The sequence below is a fragment of the Bidens hawaiensis genome, unplaced genomic scaffold (assembly GCF_021521415.1).
Source record: "Bidens hawaiensis isolate Kalapana, Puna unplaced genomic scaffold, B.hawaiensis_p1.1 tig00028765_1, whole genome shotgun sequence".
Lineage (NCBI taxonomy): Eukaryota > Viridiplantae > Streptophyta > Magnoliopsida > Asterales > Asteraceae > Bidens > Bidens hawaiensis.
Window position 1 is genome coordinate 109,478 of NW_027494712.1, and position 27,838 is coordinate 137,315.

General features: G+C 35.9%; 2 protein-coding genes across 2 annotated transcripts; one reads left to right on the forward strand and one right to left on the reverse strand.

The window, feature by feature from the left end:
- Positions 1 to 17,074: 17,074 nt before the first annotated feature.
- On the forward strand, positions 17,075 to 19,474 carry LOC143577681 (putative MO25-like protein At5g47540). Its single transcript, XM_077061445.1, has 9 exons — positions 17,075 to 17,331; positions 17,813 to 17,974; positions 18,061 to 18,179; positions 18,244 to 18,412; positions 18,491 to 18,550; positions 18,618 to 18,683; positions 18,896 to 19,039; positions 19,147 to 19,249; positions 19,341 to 19,474. The coding sequence occupies exons 1-9, from the start codon at positions 17,224 to 17,226 to the stop codon at positions 19,451 to 19,453; spliced, it is 1,044 nt and encodes a 347-aa protein (XP_076917560.1). The 5' UTR covers positions 17,075 to 17,223; the 3' UTR covers positions 19,454 to 19,474.
- A 186-nt stretch (positions 19,475 to 19,660) lies between these two features.
- Positions 19,661 to 21,771, reverse strand: LOC143577680 (cytochrome b561 and DOMON domain-containing protein At5g35735-like). Its single transcript, XM_077061444.1, has 3 exons — positions 21,151 to 21,771; positions 20,236 to 20,490; positions 19,661 to 20,125 (listed from the first exon to the last, which is right to left on the reverse strand). Exons 1-3 carry the CDS (start codon positions 21,754 to 21,756, stop codon positions 19,814 to 19,816), a joined length of 1,173 nt encoding a protein of 390 aa, XP_076917559.1. The 5' UTR covers positions 21,757 to 21,771; the 3' UTR covers positions 19,661 to 19,813.
- Between the last annotated feature and the right edge of the window lie 6,067 nt (positions 21,772 to 27,838).

Here is a 27,838-nt window from a genome sequence, read left to right on the forward strand (position 1 = left end):
TATCAAATTCGTAGAACAATCTGGAAAATGCTCCTACCTGTGTTGCACGACCTGCCCTGCCCTCCTATTCGCACGGCGCGGCGTGCTTAGGGGGGGCAAACTGGCTGGTCCAGTCCGGCTCAATCCTGGTTTGTCCGGTTCATTCCTGATCCTTCTGGTTATCCGTTTTAGCACATTTTAGCTCGTTTTTCGCCTTTTTTTAATCACAATCAACTTCCAAAACCTAAATCACGAAAATATGTTAGTTGTATACAAATCCTAAATAAAAAAAAACAAAAACTAATAAAATAATATACAAACTATACAAGGGAATAATATATATTTAGCGTTATATCATTGATCAAAGAGATCATCAATGCGAGGGAAAACGGTTTTTGATAGTAAGCTTGTTGAGCTCGTGGTAATCAATGCATATTCGAAGAGTACCGTTCTTCTTCTTGACAAACAATACGGGTGCGCCTCATAGAGACGAACTCGGGCAAATGAAACCCTTGTTCGTGATTTCTTGGATTTGGTTGGAGAGTTCTTGCGTATCGAATGGTGCAAGCCGATAAGGTGCTTTGGCTACGGGTTTGCTTCGGGCACGAGGTCAATACGGAACTCCACTTGGAAAATATGAGGGAGTCCAGAAATGTCATAAGGAAAGAGCTAGCGGAAGTCCCGGACAATTAGGATGTCGGAAAGTTTCTTTTCTTCATTGTGTTGTGTGGTGACATGGGCTAAAAAGGTGACATACTTCTTGCGTAAGTAACGTTGAGCTTGTTGAAATTACGTATGCCCGAGACACATACTTATACTAATGTGGCTAACTGTGTTTGATCCAAGTCGGGTCATACCCAATAACAAGCTAGACGACACCAAATGTATTCTTTTAATGATTTGATCATTTAAACGAATACCGAACACTACGTGTTTAGAAAATTGGTTTTCTAAACAAACACACTTGAGGATTTAAATGAATTATCTGGATAATTTGTTTATATAAATTAATTATTTAATTGGTTAAATAATTACATAAATGTATGTGCATTTTATAAAAATGAGTTTTATAAAATAATTGGAGATGTTTTAAATGGTTAAAACAAAAACACAAAAAAAAATAATAAAAAAAAAATAACAAAACCGGCCACCCCATGTGGGTGGAAGGTTTGTCCAATCATGGTTTTGTCCTTTTGTGTTGACAACCTCTTTATACACCTCCAATCACAAGACATGCAAATATGATCCTCTCTCCATTTTGAATTCAAGTGTGAAAAAAAAAAAAAAAATAAACATCCTCTCACACTCTCTCAAAACCCACGGCTCATTTGAGCATTTTGGGAGAGCTTTGTGAGCTTGTTTTTGTGTTCATAAATCCTAGCAAACAACTTGGTATTGTCACAAATAGCTTGGGGTATCACACTCTTGAGGTCTTCTTCTTTGGAGGCTTGTCATTCATCCACCATTTTTTTCAACAACCCACTTGTTCTTCTAAAGGTAGAAGAAGGTACAATTTACATTTTGTGAGCATTTTGTTCTTGTAATTTTGATCCTTGTTCTTTGGGTTTTAGTTTTAACATATTGGTATGTTCATAACTTGTTTTAAAATCTTAGCTTCCGTTGCGTTTTCTTGTTAAATATGGTTAACTTGAACTTTGATAATCTTGTATAAAAACCCAACAATGGCATCAAGAGCCGGTTACAAGGACTTATGCTTCTTTTATGTTCATAAATTTCGGGTTTTTCATGGGTGAAAAGGGAGGTCCGAAAATTTGGTGGATTTTACCCCTCATGGTTTTGTAAGATCTTGACATGCATGGAAAGATCTTAGGAAACCATTTAACATTTGGATGATAAGATTTCAAAATTGTAAAAATTTTGGGGGTGGTGGCCGTAGCCTCTTGGGGGGGGGGGCACCTTTTGTCTTTGTGATATTTTGGGCATTGGTTGCTTAGGATGCATGCTTAGAACATTTGGTATGTTTGGATGTGTCATAACCGAAACCTAGACCTTGGATGTGTTGATTGTTGTTTTGTGTATGTTGATTATGTTTATTATTCAATATGGTTGTAATAATTCATAATTTTAGGCTTGTGTAATTTATTTGTTCATAAATGGTATGTAATAAGTAGATTAGTTGCATTTTCTTCATTTTAGAAAAATATGTATTAGGATACATGTTGTAAAAATTGAAGATGCAAGAATTGGTGGATTTGGGCCTTGGACCGAAATTTTGGGCTTGTTGGGCCTCACCGGTCCATCATGGGATTCAAGCCCATTAGGCCCATAAATTTCACTCTTGGGCCCAAGAAGACTTTTGGAAGTTTGGAGCCCATTAAGAAGCCCAACAAGAACACAACAACTTGGAGAGGATACTTGAAGCATTTGGATGCAAGATCAAGTGGGAGTCAACATTACATCCTTGTGTCATGTTTTGTCCCTTAGGTGTGACTTATGACCTATACTTGTTTCGGCTAACAAGTATGGTCAAATTTAGCGGTTTTCGGTTATGACTATATTTTGCATGTGTATGCTTGGTTGTTTGTTTTACTTTATGTAATGTGTGGTTGATAGATATTAGGATATCCAAACCGTCACATAGGAACGACAACAAGCATAAAACGGGTTCTAATATATACTTGGTAATATCGCGTCAATTAGTTTAATTAAATGGGTTTATTAAAACTAAGCGATCACTCACTTATAATAAAATTGGTTTTATTATAACTAGAACCTTGAAAATTGGTTTTCAAAATCGCCATATTTCTAAATGCATGTTAGGATATGGCATAATGTTTTTCAACTAGAATATTTGAAAATTTAAAATCCCTTTTTCAAATTACCAAGGAAACAAGTCTAACACCATCCTTTTGTATGACACTTAACGTATTAGGGAACTTTAAATGGGATAAAGGTCACCTAACCATTTTGAGCAAACTAATATACTTAGGGTAATATTAACATATTTGTGGGATAAAGGTCACCTAACCACTTGTATGTTAATCTTACATGTTTATACAAGTAGGACGACTTGAATTGGAAACCATGTGATAAAGGTCACCTAAGCATGAGATCCAATGGTGTTGATGGGATAAACATGCCAACACGAAATAAGGATTTCGAATGGTCCCATACCTCTAGAAGTTGCAAAGGGTTGCAATTGTCAAGGTTGACTACCTTGTTAAATCAAATAACGGGATAAAGGTCACCTAACCGAAATTTGATTTATCGTTGGATTCTAGAATTTAATTATTATTTTAAAATCTGGAATAAAAGGGTATTAATAATTAAATTGTTTATAATACTAAAATAAAACTTTGTTAAATTTTGTAGATGGCCGCTAACAATGCAAACACCTCTACCCATAACACCCGGAACCTATCCTTAAGAACCATCCTTGAAAAGGATCGTCTAAACCATAATAACTTTATGGATTGGTATCGCAACTTGAGAATAGTTCTCAAGCAAGAAGAGATATCATATGTCTTAGACGATCCCATTCCCGATGAGCCTAACGTGGAAGATGAGGAGGCGTATAACAATTGGGTCAAGTACACCAAAGATTCGGTGCAAGCCTCTTGCCTCATGTTGGGGACTATGATTCCCGAAATCCAAAAGGATTTCGAGCATCATGGGGCATACGACATGATAACTCAATTGAAGGAAATGTTCCTTCAACAAGCTAGAGCGGAACGTTTCGAAACGGTTCGAGCGTTTCATGCATGTCGTATGGAGGAAACCCAAACAGTCTCATCTTATGTCCTAAAGATGAAAAGCTACATCGAAAAGCTTCGTAGGTTGAATTGTCCCGTGTCTAATGAGTTGGCTACGGATTTGATCCTCAACTCTTTGACCAAAAGGTTTGAAACCTTTGTCATGAATTATAACATGAATGGGTGGGACAAAAGCATTGGTGAGCTTCACGCAATGCTAAGAACGGCCGAAGCGGGAATGGGTAAAAAGGCTTTACCCGTTCTAACAATCGATGAAGGAAAAAGGGGACATAACTCCAACCCCAAAGCAAGTGTTGCTAAGGGCAAGGGCCACGTCCGAGGAAAGGGAAAGAGGAAAGCCATCACGCCCATCAAACCGAAGGAAAAGAAGCAAAAGGTTGCGGCGCAAGATCCATGCTTTGAGTGTGGAGAGATAGGTCATTGGAAAAGGAATTGTCCGACCTATCTCAATGCGTTAAAAGATAAGAGGGATGCGGGGCATACCTCAGGTATTATCTTTACTATACATATTGAACTAAATGTTATTTCTTCAAATACATGGGTACTTGATACCGGATGTGGAACTCACATTTGCAATTTGTTGCAGGGGTTCAAAAGAAGTAAACAACTCAACAAAGGGGACATTAGTCTCTTTATGGGCAATAGAGCAAGAGTTGAAGTCCAAGCCCAAGGAGACTACATATTAAATCTTCCAAGTGGTTTGGAAGTAATTTTGAAGAATGTTTTGTATGCTCCTAAGTTAAGGAGAAACATTATTTCCGTGTCCCTTTTAAAACAATGTGGCTTTGATCTTAAATTTATAGATTATGATATTCATGTTTTGATGAATGGCATATTTTATTTTAAAGCTATACCCATGAATGGTATATATGAAATAGATCAAATTGGTACGTCACATAGTAGTTCAATGTACAATGTCAACACCAAGAAACTCAAGAAGGACTTGGGTGATTCCTATCTTTGGCATTGTCGCCTTGGACATATAAGCAAGAATCGCATGCAAACTCTTCGCAAGAGTGGTATTCTAGAAACAAATGAGTATGATTCATTTGATGTATGTGAATCTTGTTTACAAGGCAAAATGACAAAGCAACCCTTTAATAAAACTTTTGAAAGGTCAAAAGAATTATTGGGTATCATACATTCGGATGTATGTGGTCCTTTTAGACCAATGACTAGGAATGGTGAAAGATACTTCATTACCTTTATTGACGATTATAGTCGATATGGTTATGTGTACTTAATGAAACACAAAGATGAAGCTTTTGAAATGTTCAAAGACTTCAAAACTGAAGTAGAAAGACAACTCAAGACCACAATCAAAGTACTTCGTAGTGATAGAGGAGGTGAATACCTAAGTGGTGTTTTTCAAGATCATCTTAAGAGTTGTGGAATTATTTCACAACTTACTCCACCTGGAACACCACAACATAATGGTGTGTCTGAAAGGAGAAATCGTACCCTATTAGATATGGTTCGATCGATGATGGCTAGAAGCACTTTACCTCTATCATTTTGGGGCTATGCTTTACTTTCCGCTGTTCGCATATTGAATATGGCTCCAACCAAGAAAGTGGAGAAGACACCTTTTGAAATATGGCATGGAAAGGCTCCATCGCTATCATTCTTAAAAGTTTGGGGTTGTGAAGCTTATGTAAAGCAATACACCCCAAACAAATTAGAAGTCCGATCCACTAAATGTATCTTTATAGGTTATCCTAAAGATGATATAGGATATTACTTTTACGACCCTAGTGAGCAAAATGTTATTATTGCTCGAAAGGGTAAGTTCTTGGAAACTAAGTTCCTTGAGGAAGGAACTAATAGTAGAACAGTGAAATTTGATGAGGATCAAGAATCACAAGATGATACACAATTGGTTGATACTAGCACTCAACAAGAGGTTGTTGAAAGTGATCAAGTGGTTGATCAAAACACACAAAACGTTCGCAGATCTGGTAGAGTTAGCAATCCACCTGAAAGATATGGATTTTTTGTAGAAGGTTGCTACGTGGTAGATTCGGATGAACCAACCACATACCGTGATGCAATGTCCAAGAATGATTGTGACAAATGGCTTGAAGCCATGAACGTTGAGATGCAATCCATGTATGACAACCAAGTTTGGGAATTGGTTGAACCACCACTCAATTCCAAAGCTGTTGGAAGTAAGTGGGTTTTCAAAAGAAAAACTGATATGCATGGAAACTTGGATACTTATAAAGCGAGACTTGTAGCTAAAGGTTTCACTCAAACTCAAGGGGTTGATTATGATGAAACTTTTTCGCCTGTGGCAATGCTAAAGTCTATTAGGATATTATTTGCCATAGCTGCACATTATGATTATGAAATCTGGCAAATGGATGTCAAGACCGCTTTCCTAAATGGATATCTTGAGGAAGATGTCTATATGGTTCAGCCTGAAGGTTTTGTCGATCCGAAACATCCTAATAAAGTATGCAAGTTAAAGAAATCAATCTATGGATTGAAACAAGCATCTAGAACTTGGAATCATCGTTTTGATGAAGAAATCAAAAGTTTTGGGTTCATCAAAAACGCTGATGAGGCTTGTGTGTATAAGAAAGCTAGTGGGAGTATAATTACCTTCTTAGTATTGTATGTCGATGACATTCTACTATTTGGAAATGACATTCCAACCATGGAAAGCGTTAAGGCTTGGCTTGGAAGTAGATTTTCCATCAAGGATCTTGGTGAAGCTGCCTATATTTTGGGAATAAAGATCTATAGGGATAGGTCAAGGCGCTTGATAGGTTTGAACCAAAGTACATACATTGATAAAATCTTGAAAAGGTTCAAGATGGAAAACTCCAAGAAAGGTTTTGTACCTATTCAAAGAGGGACTATATTGAGTTCAGCTCAATGTCCAAACTCAAAGGGTGAGCAAGAGATAATGAAACAAATCCCATATGCTTCTGCTATAGGATCCATCATGTATGCGATGATATGTACTAGACCGGATGTGTCATGCGCTTTGAGCATGACAAGCAGATACCAACAGAATCCAGGAAACAGTCATTGGATGGCTGTTAAGAGCATATTGAAATACCTTAGGAGAACTAAGGATATGTTTCTGATATATGGATCTGGTGAGGAGGAACTCGCTATAAAAGGTTACACGGATGCGAGCTTCCAAACTGATCGAGATGATTCTCGATCACAATCTGGGTATGTGTTCACTCTTAATGGAGGAGCTGTCTCTTGGAAGAGCTCAAAACAGGAAGTGGTAGCATTGTCCACTACAGAATCAGAATACATCGCCGCTTCATTGGCAGCTCAGGAAGCTGCATGGTTGAAGAAATTCATTACTGATCTAGGGGTGGTCCCTACCATTCAAGACCCCCTAGAAATCTTTTGTGACAACGAGGGTGCGATTGCACAAATCAAGGAACCTCGTTCGCACCAAAAGACAAGGCACATAGAGCGGAGATTCAACTACATAAGGGATGAAGTTGAAAAAGGAAAGATATGTATTCGCAAAGTTGGAACTGATCAAAATCTTGCGGATCCATTCACGAAGCTCCTAGAAAGACCGAAACATGAGCGTCATGCGAGTGGCTTAGGACTTCGATATTCTAGTAATTGGATTTGATCTATTTTGTATTTACGTTTAAAAGACTTTTGTAATTTAACTCTTTTATATGATTATGGAATCTTGAGTTAAATTCTAATTTTGCATGTTTAATCCATGAATAAGTTATCTTATTCTAAAAGTCCGTAGTCGATCACATTTGTGGGAACAAATATGAAGCAAGACTATTATGAACTAGGATTGGTGGATATTCATAAGGAATGAATATGGAGCATAGGTTTGCTGCCAAGGTTCATAGATATTTGTGGGATACGAATATTGGACTGACCCGCTCTCAATATTACTACATGGAGTCAATGGACCTGATCATTAGTAATTTTGAGTAAAGGAGAATTTCATATTATCCTTAGACCTGAGATGTATACTGGGTCTTGATTTTCACCAAGTATTACACTTTGACTCTCCCCTTCGCTATTCGTAAAAGATGGTACATAAGGATGAGCTCAGGTGGAGTATAAAGTGATAGTGAGAGGCGTATACAGTCAAGATGGAATTTGTTCCTCTTATGTGTTGAGAGTTTAGATGTCTAAGGCCTGATAAAGTTGAATTGTAAAGAGGATGATCGCCTATGTCTCTTAGATCCAACATGACATCTAGTAACAAAGGGATATAATGATAGATTCACCTAAATCATATCAAGTAAGGGACTTGAAGGGATGATGTTATTGAATGGCACTTCGTCAAACACATTAGGGGTGGTGAACTGTTGTTAGGCGGTATTCACCACTTACATTAATTTTCTATGTATCTCGTGCAAGTGGGAGATTGTTGAAATTACGTATGCCCGAGACACATACTTATACTAATGTGGCTAACTGTGTTTGATCCAAGTCGGGTCATACCCAATAACAAGCTAGACGACACCAAATGTATTCTTTTAATGATTTGATCATTTAAACGAATACCGAACACTACGTGTTTAGAAAATTGGTTTTCTAAACAAACACACTTGAGGATTTAAATGAATTATCTGGATAATTTGTTTATATAAATTAATTATTTAATTGGTTAAATAATTACATAAATGTATGTGCATTTTATAAAAATGAGTTTTATAAAATAATTGGAGATGTTTTAAATGGTTAAAACAAAAACACAAAAAAAAATAATAAAAAAAAAATAACAAAACCGGCCACCCCATGTGGGTGGAAGGTTTGTCCAATCATGGTTTTGTCCTTTTGTGTTGACAACCTCTTTATACACCTCCAATCACAAGACATGCAAATATGATCCTCTCTCCATTTTGAATTCAAGTGTGAAAAAAAAAAAAAAAATAAACATCCTCTCACACTCTCTCAAAACCCACGGCTCATTTGAGCATTTTGGGAGAGCTTTGTGAGCTTGTTTTTGTGTTCATAAATCCTAGCAAACAACTTGGTATTGTCACAAATAGCTTGGGGTATCACACTCTTGAGGTCTTCTTCTTTGGAGGCTTGTCATTCATCCACCATCTTTTTCAACAACCCACTTGTTCTTCTAAAGGTAGAAGAAGGTACAATTTACATTTTGTGAGCATTTTGTTCTTGTAATTTTGATCCTTGTTCTTTGGGTTTTAGTTTTAACATATTGGTATGTTCATAACTTGTTTTAAAATCTTAGCTTCCGTTGCGTTTTCTTGTTAAATATGGTTAACTTGAACTTTGATAATCTTGTATAAAAACCCAACAGAGCTTTGATTCATGAGGTTGAGTTTTAGGAAGCGTCTTTCTCCTTAAACGTTTAGAACTACACCCCCATCGATAGGGATTCGAATGAGTTTCTTGAAACATAAAATTTCGACACGATGGAGGGATAGCCAATCCTTATCAACAATGACGGCGAAGCTACCCATTTGCATTGGGATAAGGTCAATAGAGAACTTTTGCCCACTAAGGGTGAGTGTGCAATTAATTGATCAAACTACCACTAGATATCTCTACCTTAAAGGCCTTAGATAATTTACTACGGGGCGCATCATGCATGTATTCAAAATCAAAGGAAATAAAGCTCCTATCGGCTCCCGAATCAAATAATATCGAGGCATGGTGCTTATTTACTAGAAGCGAACCGTTCACCACATCATTTGAGTTTCAGGCTTGGATTCTTTAGTGGGCTTGGGTGTGGGCTTATCATTGAACTTCTTGGAGCTTTTCCGCGTCAAGGTCCCGGTCTTAACGTGGTTCTCGGTGAGGGTTCCGGCTAAATTTATGGCATCATGGAGGATTTTTGTGCCACGGCTTAGGAAGGAATCTTGAATTTGTGTAAGCAAACCCGATATGTACTTATCGATGGCACGTCCGAGGGGAGTGACCCTATGCGGGATGAGGAGGCTTAGTTCATGGAAACGGTCATTATAGGTCACATTGTCACCATCTTCTTGTGACAAACTCCAAAACTCTTCTTCCAACTTCTAGAGTTCATATTTCGGGCAAAACGTTTTGAGCATGAGCTTTTTGAGATCATCCCATAGCAAGGCCGTGGCAAGCTCAGCCCTAAGAGAGTTCTTTTCAATATTCTACCAAATAAGGGCGTGATGTGCTTGAAGTAGTTTAATATTTATTAACTAAATTAACTAAAAATAAACACTAAGTAATACTCTAGACTCTCTAAAACTTGACTAAACTACTAACCGGCAAGTGAACCGATCGACTCTAGTAAAGCTAAGCAAGTCTGAATATCGAACCCACGAGACTCTTTAAATTACGTTTATTAGCTAATTAGACTCTACTACAAAACATGACTTATTAATTTTATTTGTATGGGGGGGGGGTTTATTTAAGATACCAATTTAATACTATTATTAAAAACTAATTAAGAAAACAATTAAACTAAACGAGAGCAAAAGTTTGTTTATTAAATAATATGATGATGAGAAAAACTACCTAGGCTAGAATCCCCTAAATTTCAGTAATGAATTGACTCTGTAAAATATTTAGTTATGGACTGGGATCGTAAATTAGACACTTAAAAGAAAACCCGAACAGGACCCCTTACCCTTCTCAAGAGACACCTATGGATTTCTAACAAGTTTTAATGCACACCAGTATTAAAAATCAAGTTTCCTTACGGTCACCTAATTATTTATGACTTAGTTCTCTTATACGAAATCCTACCTTACAGCGCGGAAATCAAAGACAGCTTAAAATATGTAATTGATTTAATAGACAATAATTAAATAATCAAACCTAGACAGACTCCTTACGAAGAACTAAATCTAGCAAGATTAAATAGTAAATACTTATCAATAACCTAGCACTTTACAAATTTAGGTTAGCAGCACACTTAGGTTTATTCGACAATATTATTCCTATGACCTTATCATGACATCAATCATAAAATAATCAAAAACACGAAGTAATTGACCTAATAGCAATCCTATCATATGACAAACAATAATCAAGGAAAATTGTGGAATAAAACTCATCAAACAATCCTAAGCATTCATACGCATCAATTAATTATAACTAAATCTTTTACTAAACCATAAAAACCATAACATAAATAAATCCCAAAGTCAAATCAAAACATCAAAGTTAGTTCATCATAAGCCTAGATAGTCTATAATGTTTAGCCTAGCATCTTAAAGTAAAACAAAACAATGAAAAATGAAATCATGGCGAAAATAAATAAGAACGGAAGATTAAAGGCGACAAAACCCGGAGTCTTCGTCCTTGAATATTAAGAACTTCGCCAACTGATTCGTGGCCTTCAAACCCTCAGAATTATCCTCTCTTGAGCTCCCAAATTCGTTCTGGCCGGCTGGGGTATTCAGGTTATGTTTAAGGTTGAGTTTAAGGGTCTTTAAATAGGAAAATACAGGCCCAAAACCCAAAATACGTCAAAGAAAATTCTGGAAGCATGGTGGCCGCGCCGCACGGCGGGCCATGCCCTCCCCGTCGCGCGGCGCTCTGGTCCGGTCCGGTTCACTCATGGTTCGGTTCGGTTTGTTTCCTGATGCTCCGGTTCGCCGGTTTAGCTCGTTTTTTTACCGTTTTTCGCCCACTTTAACCACGAACAAGTCCCGGGACCTACATAATTCAAATATGTTAGTAGTATACAAATCTTAACAAAAACCAAACATAAATTAATAAAATAATAATTAAAATATACAAGGGATTTATATATATTTAACGTTATATCAGGGCGCCTGGTTCAAAGACACTCGAGGTGTAAGTGGTCTTTTTATCTTTCAGACACGCACAATGAAGGAACACACTTTTCATCCACTCGAACCATTGGAGGATGATGGTAGCACCCTCGACCCCAATTTATTTGGGCTGGTTAGCAGTCGTGAATTGTTTGAAGGAACAATCAATTGGGTTTGGATTCACGGGTGTGGTACCAGCATTCACGGTTTGGAGCTGGGAAATGATTGTTGGAAGGGATTCCACAATTCCCTTCGCAATGCAGGATGATATGCTACGGCTATAGTTGCCGGTGCGGTGGTTACAGTTGATGAGGCGGGAAGACATATTGCAAGGATAAAATGCGTAGAATTTCATGAGACTCGGGTAAGTGTTGTAAGTACATGAGTTTGTGTAAATCGACACTTGTTAATTTTATTAATAATTTGAGGTTGAGATTGTGGTTGAGGTTGAGAATTTTATCGTTCTGAAACTAGATTATGTAAAGGTTTATCATCTATAACATTATGAAGAAAAAATATTAACATAACTTAAAATTAGACATATGGTTTCATTTGTTGGTTAGGGCATCATAAATCACCATGGTTCCTTCCAACAAAATGAAAAATATCGAAACCCAGATAAATTTCGTTGTTGAAATATCCATTTATCACCATGGCTTGGCTTCAACAACGAAAAAGATAGATTAAAATCAAATTAGGGGGGGGGGGGGGGTTCAGGTAAATGGTTGAAGTGATTCGGGGATCATCCCGTATTTATATACTTCACAACACAATACGGAAAACGAAGTTTAGCCACGAATCATCGTGAATTCAGTTATAATTTAAGTGTGTAATCATCACATGATCACGATTGATACAATGAGGTTAGTAGATTTATGGATGTTTGGTGTGATATTATTTTGCCTAATAAGTTTCACACCCTCGCCAAACCCTCCAGGAAGGCAACCGGGTCTCGCGGTTGATGAGATTTATGTGCATTTCACTTCCTTACGCTCGCAAGCCTTGGGTCAAGGGTTCGGTGAACAAGTGTGTCCCCCTTCCAGTTACCACATATTGTCACACGAATCATCCTCAAGGAGAAGGGAGTAAAAAGGTGAGATTTCTTAAGGAATTTCCCAATTAAAAATCGTCCTAGAGTTTTGAAAATGATTTTGAACGTGAGGCATAGCCTCGGAATGAGTGTGTTCTTTTGTGTACAATTGTATATTTTAAACAATTTAAATATGCTAAGCTATGTGCAAAAATTTAAAGAAGTAGGATGCACGTATAGGAACACGTATAAGGCCCTACACATGCTACTAGGTCATTATGTCTAACATTCTATCCTATATCTTTTGGCTCTGATACCAATCTGCACAGCCCAACATACAGCTGAACATGCCGGGGCGCGACATAATTTTTGTCATAACTCAAAAGACACTAACGTAATTACACGTGTCAATATCTAAATTATTTCATTACATAAAACAATCAAACACGAAAACATAAAATTGATTCAAAGGAAAGAAATAAGCAATACAATGAAAGACTTGAAAGTAAATTGTTCTTATTCATCATTGCAACCTAAATTCCAATCTATTCTTTATTCTTTTGCTTCATCCCATATAGCTACCTATGTTATGCGTAAAAATACATAGGTTGTTAACATAAAGTTGAGCAAGTAATTACGATTTATACATAATAATATTTAAAAAAGACAATTCCTTACGATAATATGAACTACAACAACTAGTATAACAATAATATAAAAAGGGTCATTTTCCCTCGTCCCAACGAGTCGAGTACTCCGGCGACGTATGATCATACTAAACAAGGATGAGGATGAGATATCAACAACTATAACTCAAAAATAAACACAGTCACATTCTCACGTATAACCTAATTGAGCAATTGCATATCTATGCAAATAGTGAAATTATAATAACTAATATAAATCTATTTAACTTGTGAACGCATAACGCCCACAAAATGTAAAACCGTAAAAGTGGGGGGGAGATGTGAATTACTCACCTTAACGACTGGAATAAGTGGTGAGACGGTGGTAAAAAGTTAAGATAAAAACGGTCGAGCTTCTCAGGATATGTCAACAAAAATTCCTAATTTGAAGGTGTAATTAATTAATAAGTATAAAAATAATGGCGGATTAGGTTGACGTTAAATGTTATCTATTAAAAACCGGATGCAATCTTATAAGTTTACGAGAATTATTTCCATGCTTGTTATTATTAAATCTGTAATTAATTTAACAAACTTGTTATTTGGTTTGAGTTTAGATATAATTTATTCATTTATTTTACAACTTCAATTAGAAGAAAAGCGTAAAGATATGTTTATGTTTTATACATAATCATGTATTAAACGAAAACTAAAGATGGTGACTTATCTCGAGAGGGTTATAAGGTTCGGTTTGATGGAATAATATTTATTTAACATCATTGATATGTAATAATAATAATAATATATAAAGAAAAAAAGTATAAAAATAAAATACCAAAAAACCGAGCTTGGGGGACTTGAACCCGCCCCCTAGACCGGTTCACGATGTTTGTGCAACATGCACCTGCCATTGGGGCATGTGTCTAACTTGGTAATAAAACGGAAACGGTTTATTAAATACACAAAGGTTTGTTCTTCTCCAACCCGATTACCCCTAGAATTGGATTAGTTCCAATAAATCGATGCTAATTAAAATTCATATGAGGTTATTGTAAGGCCCCGTTACCGGTAGCCCTACTTTGGTGTCGGATTTACTCATAAACACAGTTCTTCAAATCAGAGTTTATTAAAACTTTTCGCGGAATATAAAACATCAATCATTTGTTACAAGGCATTAAATCTTTTCTTTGATACCATGACACAAAACTTTATATTTAAAACATCTTTACTTCTTTCTTCAGATGCCAGCCGTTCAATCCATGCCGTGTGTCATCCTCATGCTAACTCTTTAATCAGCTCACCTGCGTGCATACTAAAAGTCAGCTACGCTGAGTGAGTTCTAGTTAATCAAGCAACTTATCATACAACCACTACATGCATCATATACGTATCTGCAGACACGTAGTCCACTATCTAACCTGCTTACATTACCACTTAGCCTCTTATTTACGCCTACCACTTTGCCACCTTGCCACTTTAATAACGTATAACGTTATGCCACTTTGCCACTTTAATAACGTATAACGTTATGCCACTTTGCCATTTTAATAACGAAGGCACGTATAGGCTTACCCTACCACGTACTATCGTTATGCCACTAACACTCTTACTAGACTCTTGCCACTTCTAACACGCTCTACCTCTACTTGTCTACAACACGCTTCATATCATTTACATAATAAGCAAGTCACATCAACAATCATACACACATAATAACGATGGCACGTACAGGCTTTCCCTATCACGCGCTCACGTTATGCCACTAACACCCTTACTAGACTCTTGCCACTTCTAACACACTCTACCTCTACCTGCCTATATCACACTTCATATAAGTTCGGTATTTACGTAATAAACATGTTACATCATAACATTCATACACACTATCAACCACTTGGAATTTACTATCCTTGGCGATACGTGCAATATCCGAAGATCGTTCACGTACCGACAAGCATTATAAAATATATACCTCGTATAACATCTATAGCATACACTTACCACTTAAGGTAAGTGTATTCACACTTCACATCGAGTATGCACACAGCCCCGAAAACATAACAAGGAAATGGGGCTAGAAACTCACCTGAACACGGTTACGTTCTCCGTTGATCGTAATCCCTTTCTTCAGTTGTGCACGGCTGACTGTATAACAAGTATACATATCAATTTAACTATCACTACTTATAACATCTATCTAGTCTTAATTACTACCCACAACGAACGGGGGTCCGGGGGCAGCGCCCCTGGCAGCGGGGTCTAGGGGCGGCAGCCCCTAGCAGGGTCCAAGGGGCAGAGCCCCTGGCTGGGGTCGAGCTGCCAGGTCAGCTTGGAAAAATTTTATTTCCAATAACTGTCTTAACACATTTTCCATTAGGTTTTTAATTTATTTTCTAAACGAACTTCACTTTAGGCGAAGTTAAACCTCGGGCGAACTTGGCTTCAGGCGAAGTTAAACCTTAGGCGAACTTGGCTTCAGGCGAAGTTAAACCTTATGCGAACTTGGCTTCAGGCGAAGTTAAACCTTAGGCGAACTTGGCTTCAGGCGAAGTTATCCTTAGGCGAACTTGGCCGTAGGCGAAGTTATCCTTAGGCGAAGTTACGCTTGAAGGCGAAGTTCATCAGGCGAACTTATTCTTGCAGGCGAAGTTATCGCGCTGCAGATCTGTTTGCCCATAAATCCTTCGTTTCTTAGCCAAATAACTCGATTTTGGTACCCACGGAATCGTATGATCGGCGCCTACAAATCCCAACCATCAAATCGGCCTAAAATCGACGTTTTAGGGGTCCGATTTGGGCAGTTTGGGTTTCGGGTCCGGTTAACCCATCCAATCCTAACCATTTTCAGTAATATTAGCTTTGTTGGATTTGTTCTTACCTTACCAACTCAGATCTATCAACAAAATCTCGGGTCTCGGCTTCGAATCTTGATCGGTTAGAATATGTGTGTTTTGAGTGTGAAGAAATAGATGTAAATGAAGATATTTTTGGGATTTTGGGGGTATTTATATCCCTGAAATCTCATTCTTATTTAACCCATCTTAATTAATCCAAGTCCACAACCCACATCCATTACCCAACACTAGCCCGACCCATACCAACTCATATTCTATTATTTATTTCCTAATAACCCGGGTAAACTTTCTCTCTAATACTAAGTAATATAATTAATATTACTTGGAAATTTCGGGATGTTACAGTTATCATTTATTAGTTAAACGAACTAAAAGCACAAATTAATTACCGATTTAGAGGACGAATAGACAGAGAACGACGAACTAGGGTTACGGCTCTGATTTGATCACGATCTTGATCTTAACAGCAAGGTATGAAGCAATTTGCTTAGGGTTTAGAGTCAAGATGTTGTGAGGAGGGTGCGACAGTGTTTAACTGCATTATGGCTTGTATTTATAGGGTAATTGTCCTAGGTTAGTCGCGGTTTAGCCCATTCATCGCTAGTTGTCAATTTGTGCTGATTTAGCACGTTTAGGGTGTCGGTGGGATGTGGTAATGCTTGCCAACTAATTGGAATTGATCAATTTCACTAATTATGGCGTTGATTAAGAAACAAGAAAAAAAGCGCGGGGGGGGGGGGGGGTATGGTGACGGTTAAGGAAAGGGGAGGGAAGAAGGGAAGAGGGCTTGAAATAATATTTGCTAGATGGTCCTTCATTTTAGGTGGTGGATGCAAAAGTGGGTAAAGTTTAGTTAGGGGGTTGCTTTATGCACATAACTCATAGTTGTAAACTAGTTTTAACAATAACCATAAATTAGAATAAACACATTAATTATACAAGATAAGTATGGGTTTTATTTATTAATTTAACGGATTACAAACCGGAGTCAGGTGGAAAATACAAATACAAGAATTTCAAAACCCAAAATGTTACATATATAAGTTTAGGAGTATCAAAAAGTAGTACTAAAATTAGTAATAATCTATGGATCATATATTAATTGATTATTTCGAATCAGTAATTAGGAGCTCCTTCTCCACCATCCATGTTCCAAATTTGATCCCCCTCATATTCATTCTAATTGTTTCGTTGATCCGAGGATTCCCGACCAATTGATCGGCTCATAATCAAAGGGGAAACCCCATTATTCATCATCAAAACATGAAGGCACTCTTCAAACCGAAGCCCCTCACCCCGGTTGAGCTCGTCCACCATATTCGTGACCTTCTTAACAATCCCGACGTTCTTGAAGCCAAGCGCCAGGACAAGGTAACCATGCATGATCACCCGAAATCAAACTGTTAGTTTTATTGTACGTAGTCAAGATTGCTCTTTTCTTCTTTTAAGTATATTGCAAAATTACGTCTTGCGTCCTTTATTTTCAATAATTACAATAAACATCCTTTTTTATGTTTGTTGCATCTTTTGGTCCTTTTGGTGGATGGATGAGTTTGTTGAATTCAGTCATGCGCAATGCACAATCATATATATTTGCTTTTTTATTATATAAATAATATTATAGGAAGGTGGTTTTACAAAGCACTTCAACTTGATATTATGAATTTGCATTGTTATGTTATTTAGACATGTCGCATTATTTATGCTAGTGATACATGGCATGGACGTATGGTATGTATATGATATTTTGAACTTGATGAGTTTGATTGAAGCCAGGGTTATCATCTCAACCTGATGCAACCCGTTTTGTCACACTTAATATTATATGTTTTGACACGTCTTAATATTATAGGTTCGTGAATTAACAAGACTCATTCATGAAGTGAAGATAGTACTTTATGGCGACGACATGTCAGAGCCACACGAAGACGCTTGCGCAAAGTTAACCCAGGAGTTTTTCAAGGAAGATATATTACGCCTTCTGATCGCTCACCTTCCTAATTTGGATCCCGGGGTATATAACATTTAGTAATTTAGTCACCAATTCTTATTTTTAATCTTTTTTATAGTGTTAATAACAATGAGTTTGGTATCGTGCAGTCCCGTCAAGATATCACTCATGTGCTTGCAAATCTACAAAGGCAACGAGTTCATGGCCATTACGTTGCTTCTGAATATTTCGAACAAAATACAGATATTCTTGACTTGTTGATACCCGGGTAAGCCTCTTACTTTGACCCGTTTAGTTAACGGGCCAAAATTAACAAAATGTTGAATACTCAGGTATGATGACCCGGAAACTGCTATATCATTTGGTGCAATTTTGCGAGACTGTGTTCGTCATCAAGTGGCTGCAAAATATATTTTGGAGTTGGATCACATGAAAACATTCTTCAGCTATCAACATGATACAAACTTTGACGTTGCGTCCGATGCAGCAGCAACATTTAAGGTTATGCATCATTTGATATGTGTTATGTTCGTGATATCAGTATGAACTGCTAATCTTATTATTTCATTCGTATTCCAGGAGCTGTTAACGAGGCACAAATCAACTGTTGCTGAGTATCTTGACAATAACTATGATTGGGCAAGTATTGCTATTTATAAATTACTCTCTAATTCTGACCTTGCTTGACTAAACGGGTCGTTTGCAGTTTTTCACGGAGTATAGCAAGTTATTGGAATCTTCCAACTACATCACTAGACGGAACGCTATTAAGGTCTACTTTTTCTGCTATTAATCTCTAGAGGGATCATGTTAAAATGGATAGATCTTGATTTAAAAGTTTTATAAAAGTAAGGGTAAAAAGGTCATTTTTGAAATTTTTTTGATGAAATTGGTAAATTTAATGTTAAAAAGGCAATATACAGTATTGCATAAGTTTGCAGGGATATATGTGAAATTTAAAACTTTTTCTTTTATTATTTTTAGCTGTTAGGAGCAATGTTACTGGATCGTTCAAATACAGCTGTCATGGTGCGGTATGTGAGCTCGTTGGAAAACATGAGAATTCTTATGAATCTTCTTCGGGATTCAAACAAGACCATACAGTTGGAGGCTTTCCATGTCTTTAAGGTAGATATAATCATATAGTGATATAAGTGAACTATATAATGCATATTACCATGTGTAGCGTCGATTGTTTAACCGTCTAAAGGGATTTACCAAACTTTTCTTAACAGCTTTTCCCTGCAAATCAAAACAAGCCGCAGGATATTGTGAATGTGCTAGTTGTAAACAGAAGCAAGCTCCTTCGGTTCCTTAGCGAATTCACATTTGAAAAAGGTGCAATAGCGCATACATGTGTTTTGAAACATATATAATTTATTTATACAAACATTAAAAAAGCTGATTATGAAATCATAATCTGGTGCAGCTGATGAGGCGTTTGAAGCTGATAAAGCTCAAGTGATGAAGGAAATCAAAAACCTTGTGCCCAAATGTGAAAAATGTGAGAGTCACGTGGAATGTGACGGACTTAACTGTTAACCATATTAACTGCAAAGATGTTGCACTAATCGTCTAATCGTATAGCGCTCTCTGAAAAAGGTAGAAAAAAGTGTTCATATTTATTTAATGTTTTACTTTTGGTGACAAGAACAAATTGTGTGTCATCTTTGTTTCTGATACTACAATTGAATCAGGTATTTTGTATAGATCAGGATTCTGTTTTTGCTTTTATGATGGTATAAAGTAAAAACAAACATGTATATATAAAAAAATAAATATGTTACAACCCATGTGGAATACAAATCAGAACAAAGAATATAATAACTTATAATAAATAATCCTCCTCAACAAAAACAAAAACATATAAACAAGATCTACCAAATATAGATCAGAAAACCTCTAAGCCGCCTGGCTGTGACCGTGGCCATAGCCGTTACCGTTCCCTGCATGTCCATGTTGCTTCTCTTCTCCCTTTCTCTTTAAAACAATGAACCATGTGAAAGCTTCCAAAAGGGCTGCAATGGCTGCCAAAGATATAAGCACACCAATGTATGCACGCTTCCATTTCTTCTCAGGGTCCAAGATATCGAGCCCTTTGAACACGTTAGTAATTCCAAGTGCAATGATCGTGTAGCCTACACTCGCATGGTAGATGTTCCAGTATATCCTGTATTTGTGATCGGGCTTCGGCCTCAAAAGCAATGCAAATACCTAAATCATAAGCACAAGCGCGTTACTCAGTAATTTTATTATGACCTGTTACCCAACCGACCGGTTAAGTAGTCAAAATAGATGGTTTTGGACTTTGGTGTGTGTTATACCTGTAGGGTTCCAAGGGCGAAAAGGGTAATTCCGATGTTGCGGTGAGTGGTGTATCTGATGCCCTCGGAGTCGCTTCCAAGCTTGATTCCAGTTCCCCATCCGGCAACACCGACACCGTAGGCAGTGACTTGGCAAGCAACATGGATGTAAAACCAGGCAGGATGAGCCACTTTGAATACCTTAAGGTATCTTGCAATCATGGCACCCATTGGCATCAATACACCCCAACTCACAGCATTCAGTACTCCATGTGTCTGTCAAATTAACAAAGATTGGTTAATTGTAACCCCTTAATCTATACACCATGTGCTATACAGCCAATATAACATTTTTTTTATGCCATTTTGCTATTTTTTTAAGCCAAGCACAATTATAATCAAGACCACAACCCATCAGGACAGGGGTGTACCATGAAACCAAAAAACCCAACAAGAGAAAACACTGTTTGGTTTTATGTTTTAGTAAAATTCAAACTTACACCTCTGTTTTGGTTTTACATGTAATAAAAATATGAAAAAACCGAAAAAACCAAACTGAATAGAATTTATTGATTTTCATTTTCTTTATTCCAAGTAATTTTTTAAAATTTAACAAATATGCAAATTTTAGCTTAAATGTATAATAATTAATTAACAGAATGATTTAGACTCAAATTCATTATCATTACCAATTTTTCTCCCCAAAAACTTTCAAGCTCAATCTAACAAAGTAGAAAAATCGAAATCGAAACCCAAAATCGAAAAACCCAAAACCGAAAGATTTTAAAACCTCAAAATCTGAAATTTCGTTTTTCTTTTTTTTTGTTTTAATCCAAACCGAACCATTCACACCCCAACAACCCATAGTTCATATGCAAAATAATAATAATAATAATAATAATAATAATAATAATAATCAAATAATAAAAGACTTACGTTTCTCCGGTGAAGCACATTTCCACCACTACCACCAGCACTCTGCTGTCCGGTAACAAAATCCACCGTCCCGATCGAATTCCTATTCTCCGAACCCATAGCATGTTGACCCGGAGCTCCATTTGTCACCGGACCCATCTGCCAAACCTGATTAAAATTCGTCCGCCCACTCGGCAACACCAAAGTCGCATAAATCACCACATCCCCATCCACCCTCTCCGCCCTAATCACCGGCACATTAAAGCTCAACCCACTCTGCTGCAACCCGGTATTGTACCCGGACACCGCCGACGTGTACGCTTGAACCGACCCGTTAGAACTCACCAAACCCACCAAAGCTTGAGTCCCAACCATCCTGCCTCCGTCTAGGTTCAAACCCCATGCTACCCATGTGGACGTCGAGACGCCCGTGTGGCGGTACGCGATGTCGACTGTGCCGTTGCTCTGGTGGTAGTTCCAGTGGAGATGAGAGTTTTGAACTGGGAGACTAACGCATGAGGCGTAGATTGCGTTGTTTGTGAAGGAATAAGAACGGCAATCTTGTGCGGATGATATGATTATGTTTGAGATTAATATGGTAAAAAGAAGTGGTAAGAGTTTACCCATTTGGAATATGTTTATGGGTTTTGAAGATTGGATGAAGAAAGTTGAGGATTTGGAAGGAGATTGAAGTATGAAGGTTTATATAAAGTGAAGATGGAGATGAGTTGACTGGTTCTTTATTGTTAGCCGTCGAAGAGGAAGAAGACGGAAAGGTTGATGGCTTCATCTTGTGCTTAATTATTAATCAACGCGTTAGCATTTTATTATTTTTTTATTGAAATATCTTTTTTGTTTTTTAAGTACATATTAGATGGTTCATGAGACTAGTAATGTATGTGACATTGTGACATATACCTGACCTGATTATTATATATTTATATGTATTTGTGTGTAATTAGAGGTTTTAGTATTGGCGTATTGGTATTTTATATGCCCGTTAATATGTTAAAAAACTTGTTTCACAATACAAATGAGATTTTAAAGTGTATTTCTTTTTTTTCACTTTTTGTTTATATGCAACTGACTAATCGATCGATGATAAATTATACACACGTATCATCACCATAAAATAATTTCATGATTAATACGAAATACAATTAAAAAAACTTTAAATTTCACATAGTTAATAAATAAACCTACTAGAATGAAGAATTGCATGACAAAAAAAAATTAGAGAAGATAAAAATTTTTAAGTATATGGTTTGGATAAGCGAGCATATAGTTTCAAGTAACGGATCAAGTATTACCTAATACCATACTTATACACGAACATATGAAATTTCTTTTTATGAATCTAAGTTCGGTTCTGAATGCTCGTCCTGAATGTGCAAGGCATTCCCATCAAGTTTGAGTTTGTTATCATTTCTACACAAGATCTCGTATCCTTGATACAAAATTATTTCTAATAAGCATATGTATAACATGTGGTGATTAAAATAGTATATATTAGTGTTTACACCATTCAAACGGTTATTTGCATAGGATTATAAAGATTTTACATAGAATATTTAAGTATTTTCTATAACATCATAGTGGTATAATATTTATTAAAACGTACATAGACATTAATAATGATTCATTTTAATTAAAAAAATTGTTGTGATTGAAAAAGTACAAGTGTTTTCATTTCCCGTTTGTTAGAGTCAATGACCCAACTACTCCATTGATTCAACCACCAACTCCATAGTTTATTGTTTACCGAACCTGCGTATTATTGAATCAATATGACACGTACTTGTCTCTTTATTTAATCTTTATGTTTTAAGTTGCTATTTTTTTATTTTTAAAAGTATATAATCACTAAAAACAACAAAGAGATTTAAGGATCGTAAATTTTTTTTTAAATAAATAAATTAATAACAGTAGCATCAATATAAGAATAAAATTTAATAAATTAAATTAGATAAAAGAAAATTGACGCGCCTACACGATAGTAAATAGTGTTACATCATATCAATAAAAAGTTTGTGTGCTATATGGTATCTAACACTCATTTTTCTGCTTATTATTTGTGTGTCTTGTAGACTTGTAGTCGAAAAATACCAATTAATTGAACACTTCTAAAAATTTGTGTTGCGGATTACGCTTCTTTCCCTTTTTTTATTTTAAACAGTAATTTGGAAAACTGACGTCTGACGGGTCATTGGTGCACCCGATCATCTTCATTCATTAAGTATGAAATCTTGGGGTACTAGACTGACATGTTTACAAAAAAAAACTCATACATTAGTCTGGCTCATCAGTCCTAGCCTAAATATTACCCTAGAAAAAAAACACTTTAGATGAGAAAATCTCATGACCCAAATTGAAACACCTATTTTAACTAGGGTTGATATAAATAAAGTAAGCCGGCATCAATTTTAAATTTAAATAAGAAAATGATTTGACTTGAAAATTTTGGATTGAATGGGTTATTTTTTACATGTTGAAGACATTGTTTAAAATAAACCAATTTAAAAATGATAATCCGCAGACCAAATAGCACTTTTCTTGGAAGCCGTCTTGCGTGAAACATCGGACACGTCACGTTTGATGAAGTTTGACTAAGATGAATACGTTGTTAGGTGAAACAGTTGAACAAGAAAATGTGAAGCCTCGAGTTCGTATTATAGTATCTACACCAATTGTTGGTTCAAGAAAACATTAAATTCCCTAAAGTTCAATATAATTGTACATATAATTGTAGAATGTCTAATTGTTGGCACATTACAAATACACTATATACTACCATGCATCCATTATGTGTTAATAAGAGGCGTCGTTACAAACCCTTGACACCGAGTCATGCAAGGTAACGGGACGTCAAGGGCTGGAGTGGTAGCCTCTTAACGTCTCATGGTAGAAAAAAAAACAGAGAGAGATCACGCCACACCCTAAACCAACCAAATCACATTTTTTTAAAAGAGAAATATTCATTTTTTTAATTAAACCATAAAGAGTTCGTTAAAGGATGTGCTAGTTGAAACTCCATTGCCTATGCGGTCATAATCGGCGTTTTAGCTAGCACATGTTATTTAGCACATAACACGCACCTTGTAGTATTGTATAAATGATTTTATTTGTTTCAACTTTTTGAAAACACTAGACAATCTAATGAGGTACCTATAATTTAGGGTGTCATACATACAGTTGCATATATTATGGACTAAAAGATCATACTCTCAAATACCTTAAACCAGCAATTTCTTCGAATGCTTTGAAAATACACCTTCTAACTCAAAGCACCTTCTTTGTTGGGAAAGTGTTATTTTGTTTAAGGAGTGAAGCCGGAAGTAGTGATTAATTCGAGATGGAGGGGCTTGTGAGAGCGAGAACACCATCCCCACTTTTGAAACCCGATCCTTAAGATATTTGAAGAGCGGAAGCAAAAGCTCTATACTATCTACACTAATGATCTATAAAATAATTTAAAAATATATAACATTGTAGAAAAGAAAAGGTTTATAAAATTAAAATGTGTCCCTTCTATATTCTTCAAAAATCATATAATAATATGTCAAACTAAACTTTATAATATTATGGTGTTCTTAAATTTAGACATATCAATAATTGAAAGTTAATCATTATGCCCTTACTCTTGTAGGCCATAACACATAATTTACTGGCTCTCACTTTATTTATAAAGACATGATTTGTAATAAATCATCACGAACAATTATTATCTAACATAAGAAGATGCATACCAAGTTGTTTTAACATAATAACATGTTAAGTGAAAATCCATCGTTTGGAATAAATGACGTGAAAACCCGTTTGATTACTTTCGAAGCTATTTGGGAGTTTCTAAGGCTTGCTGTTATTTTATTTTATTTTATTTTTATTTTTTGAAAGGCGACATTTTATAATAAAAAGCCGTACTAGCAAGAGGTTAGGACCTTAAAAAACAACATCACATATATAATAAAGGATTATTAATCCACTTGATTTGATCCTAGATATATATATTGTATTTCCGATTCCTATTACTATACCAACCAAAAAATAAGTGCAAGCACAAATGTTAATTGTTTGTGGCCTCTACTATGGTTTTTAGTTTTTCTTGGAACCCTACTAGTCAGCAAAACCCGAATGCCATCACTAGTTGTCGTTCATCATCGGAGGGGAGGGACGTCATGGGGCATGAAAAGCAAATCGCCAAGTCATTAACGAGATTTGGGTTGTGATTGTGGGAGAGAGGAGGGGGGGGGGGGGGGGTTCCAAGGAGAATGTGACTGTTGGAGGTGGAATATGTTAAAAAAAATTATTGTTTACTATAAATACCATATTTTAAACAATAGTGATATCCATATAAATTTTCTATCAGACTTGGTAGAACATTTATGGGTCATATGCAACGAAGACGATGATTAGGTAATTGTAATTTTTATAAGTACTTTCTTCTTTTTAACTTGAGTCGGGGCCTCACTAGAAGCAACTTCTCTATCTCTTGGGATAGAGATATTATTTGCCTACATCTCACCATCTCCATCCTCTATCAATAGCTTTGCTATGAATAGGATTTTACTATGTGTGATTGTTGTTTTTTAACCTTAATTTTATCTATAATTTTTTTTATGTTTATGTAGTTTTATTATTCAAATAAAAAACAACGAATACTGAATGATTGCAAATACTGGAGTTTAACTTAAAACCAATGTATTATTATTGAATGGTGGGTTAGTTAAAACCCCACTATCTACGTTAAAGTAATATGACAATATAAGTTGGTCATATAATTTGCATCACTACACATGGTCTAATGTATAACTTTTATCTTCTCGTATATATATAAAAAGAATAATATTTTTATTCTATCCATATTAACATTGTTTTTCATTAGATCATAAATAACACCAAAAGTAAAACACAAATGACTCACATATAACCTCCACTAAACGCTACTAACCTACACTAGTTACTTAATTTAGCATTTCACTATTCTTTAATATGAATTGCTTGCCGTGCAACGTTACATCATGATTTTAATAGGTTATATTACCACGTATAATCACGTCCATCAACATAAAACGTGTAGGAAACGAAAGAGTTATACATAATGATCCATCTATTTCTAGCTAATCGTTATTTTAGGGAATTAGGGATGTTCAATTTAATCAAATTCCGGTTATTTAAACCAGTTAAAACTTAAAACTAAATTCAATTTTGATTCGATAAACTTGCAAAAATCGACTTGATTACGCTTCTTCGAATTCGATTAGAATCCTGATCTACTTCGAATAAAACGAATTAAAAAAAAATCAAAACTACAAAATTAGCAAAAAGAAAATAAAAAATCCCTAAACTAATTTCTAATCGTACAAAATCCCAAAAAACATAGACATGCAAAATCCAATAGACCATACATTGTATATAGAAAAAACTTATTCTATATTGTGAATTCTAGTCGGCTCCAGATATTAATAATCGAATTTTATCTGATTTCTAATTGAAAATTCAATTTCAAGTAAGGATTGGATTCATATAACCCAAACTACGAATTCGATTTAATTCAAATTTCAGGCTATCTGAGTCCAATTAGACCCTCCGTCGTGGGCGGTATCCTCAACAGCATTAGGTGCTTTGCTGCCCCAACACCATGCGGGGCGACGGGGGGGGGGGGGGGGGGGGGGGGGCTTTTTACTCTCTCTCTCTCTCTCACATATAAGGGAGATTACTTTTGAGAACCACTTTGAATTTTAAGAGCTCGAAATAACTTAACGTAACAATTTTTTTTGAATTTTTTTACACTACGTAATATATGTAGGTTACATATATTCAAAAAAGTTACAGAATTTTTATGCACCGAGTCGACTTTTTACATATGTGTAACGGACGTAAAAATTAGTGGAATCACCTACATCTTTATTCTTTCTTCTACTTTATTTTTTTAATCAGATTTAATCTCAACCACATAATCTAAACTATTTAATTAAATGTGTGGTTAAGGATGGAGTTTTAAGTTCTTAAAACTCAATAAAGTTCTCAAAATATCCATCCCCAATATATATAACACACATGAGGCTTTATGAAAATAGGCTTTAAGCCCCATTTTCGGTTTTCTACATGACGATAACGTAAAAGGATGGTAAAGCCCCTCCATAACACCCAGACTTAAAAGAATGAATGCCTTGCTTTTATTGGTTTAGACGAAGTTAACTCTAATATAGACGGACTTTGAAGCCTTGATATTGTTAAGCCTAATTTAAATAGGCTTATATCGTCATTAGGCTTCAATCGAGGGATTTCTTCTAGAACATGATAAGTTGACAAATATATCTTATGTGATTAGTCGTAAATTTATTATTATAATCATATGCATCTCAAGTGTTGATTATAGTCCAAATTCACCCACATCAAATGATATTAAACAAGAATTTCCGAAAACTTGGTAGGTTTGAAGTTGTTAATTAGTATATTACAGAAAAGCCCCTAGCCATAGTCCTCAATACGTTAAAACTTCTAGAAGTTAAGACACCTATTTTATTGATGTTCATATGTTACAGCAATCTTTGTTGACTCACTAAAGGTCCTAAAAAGCTATAAAGTTTGTTTGCTTCTTTGCTGATCTTTTTAACAAACATTCGTTTTCTTCCTATTTGTTAATGGCATGTTAACAAAATACAATTTTAATAAAACTTGTTGTTCTTCCACCCTAGCATTTATCCCA

What these genes read in the sequence shown, in the direction of transcription:
- LOC143577681 (XM_077061445.1), top strand. Translation starts at nt 17,224, where the DNA reads ATGAAGGCACTCTTCAAACCGAAGCCCCTCACCCCGGTTGAGCTCGTC. An exon ending in ATGCAGCAGCAACATTTAAG is followed by an intron (nt 18,413 to 18,490) that starts GTTATGCATCAT and finishes TTCGTATTCCAG; the next exon opens with GAGCTGTTAACGAGGCACAA. An exon ending in AGGCTTTCCATGTCTTTAAG is followed by an intron (nt 19,040 to 19,146) that starts GTAGATATAATC and finishes TTTTCTTAACAG; the next exon opens with CTTTTCCCTGCAAATCAAAA.
- LOC143577680 (XM_077061444.1), bottom strand. Translation starts at nt 21,756, where the DNA reads ATGGGTAAACTCTTACCACTTCTTTTTACCATATTAATCTCAAACATA. An exon ending in ATGTGCTTCACCGGAGAAAC is followed by an intron (nt 20,491 to 21,150) that starts GTAAGTCTTTTA and finishes TTAATTTGACAG; the next exon opens with ACACATGGAGTACTGAATGC. An exon ending in TCGCCCTTGGAACCCTACAG is followed by an intron (nt 20,126 to 20,235) that starts GTATAACACACA and finishes CTTATGATTTAG; the next exon opens with GTATTTGCATTGCTTTTGAG.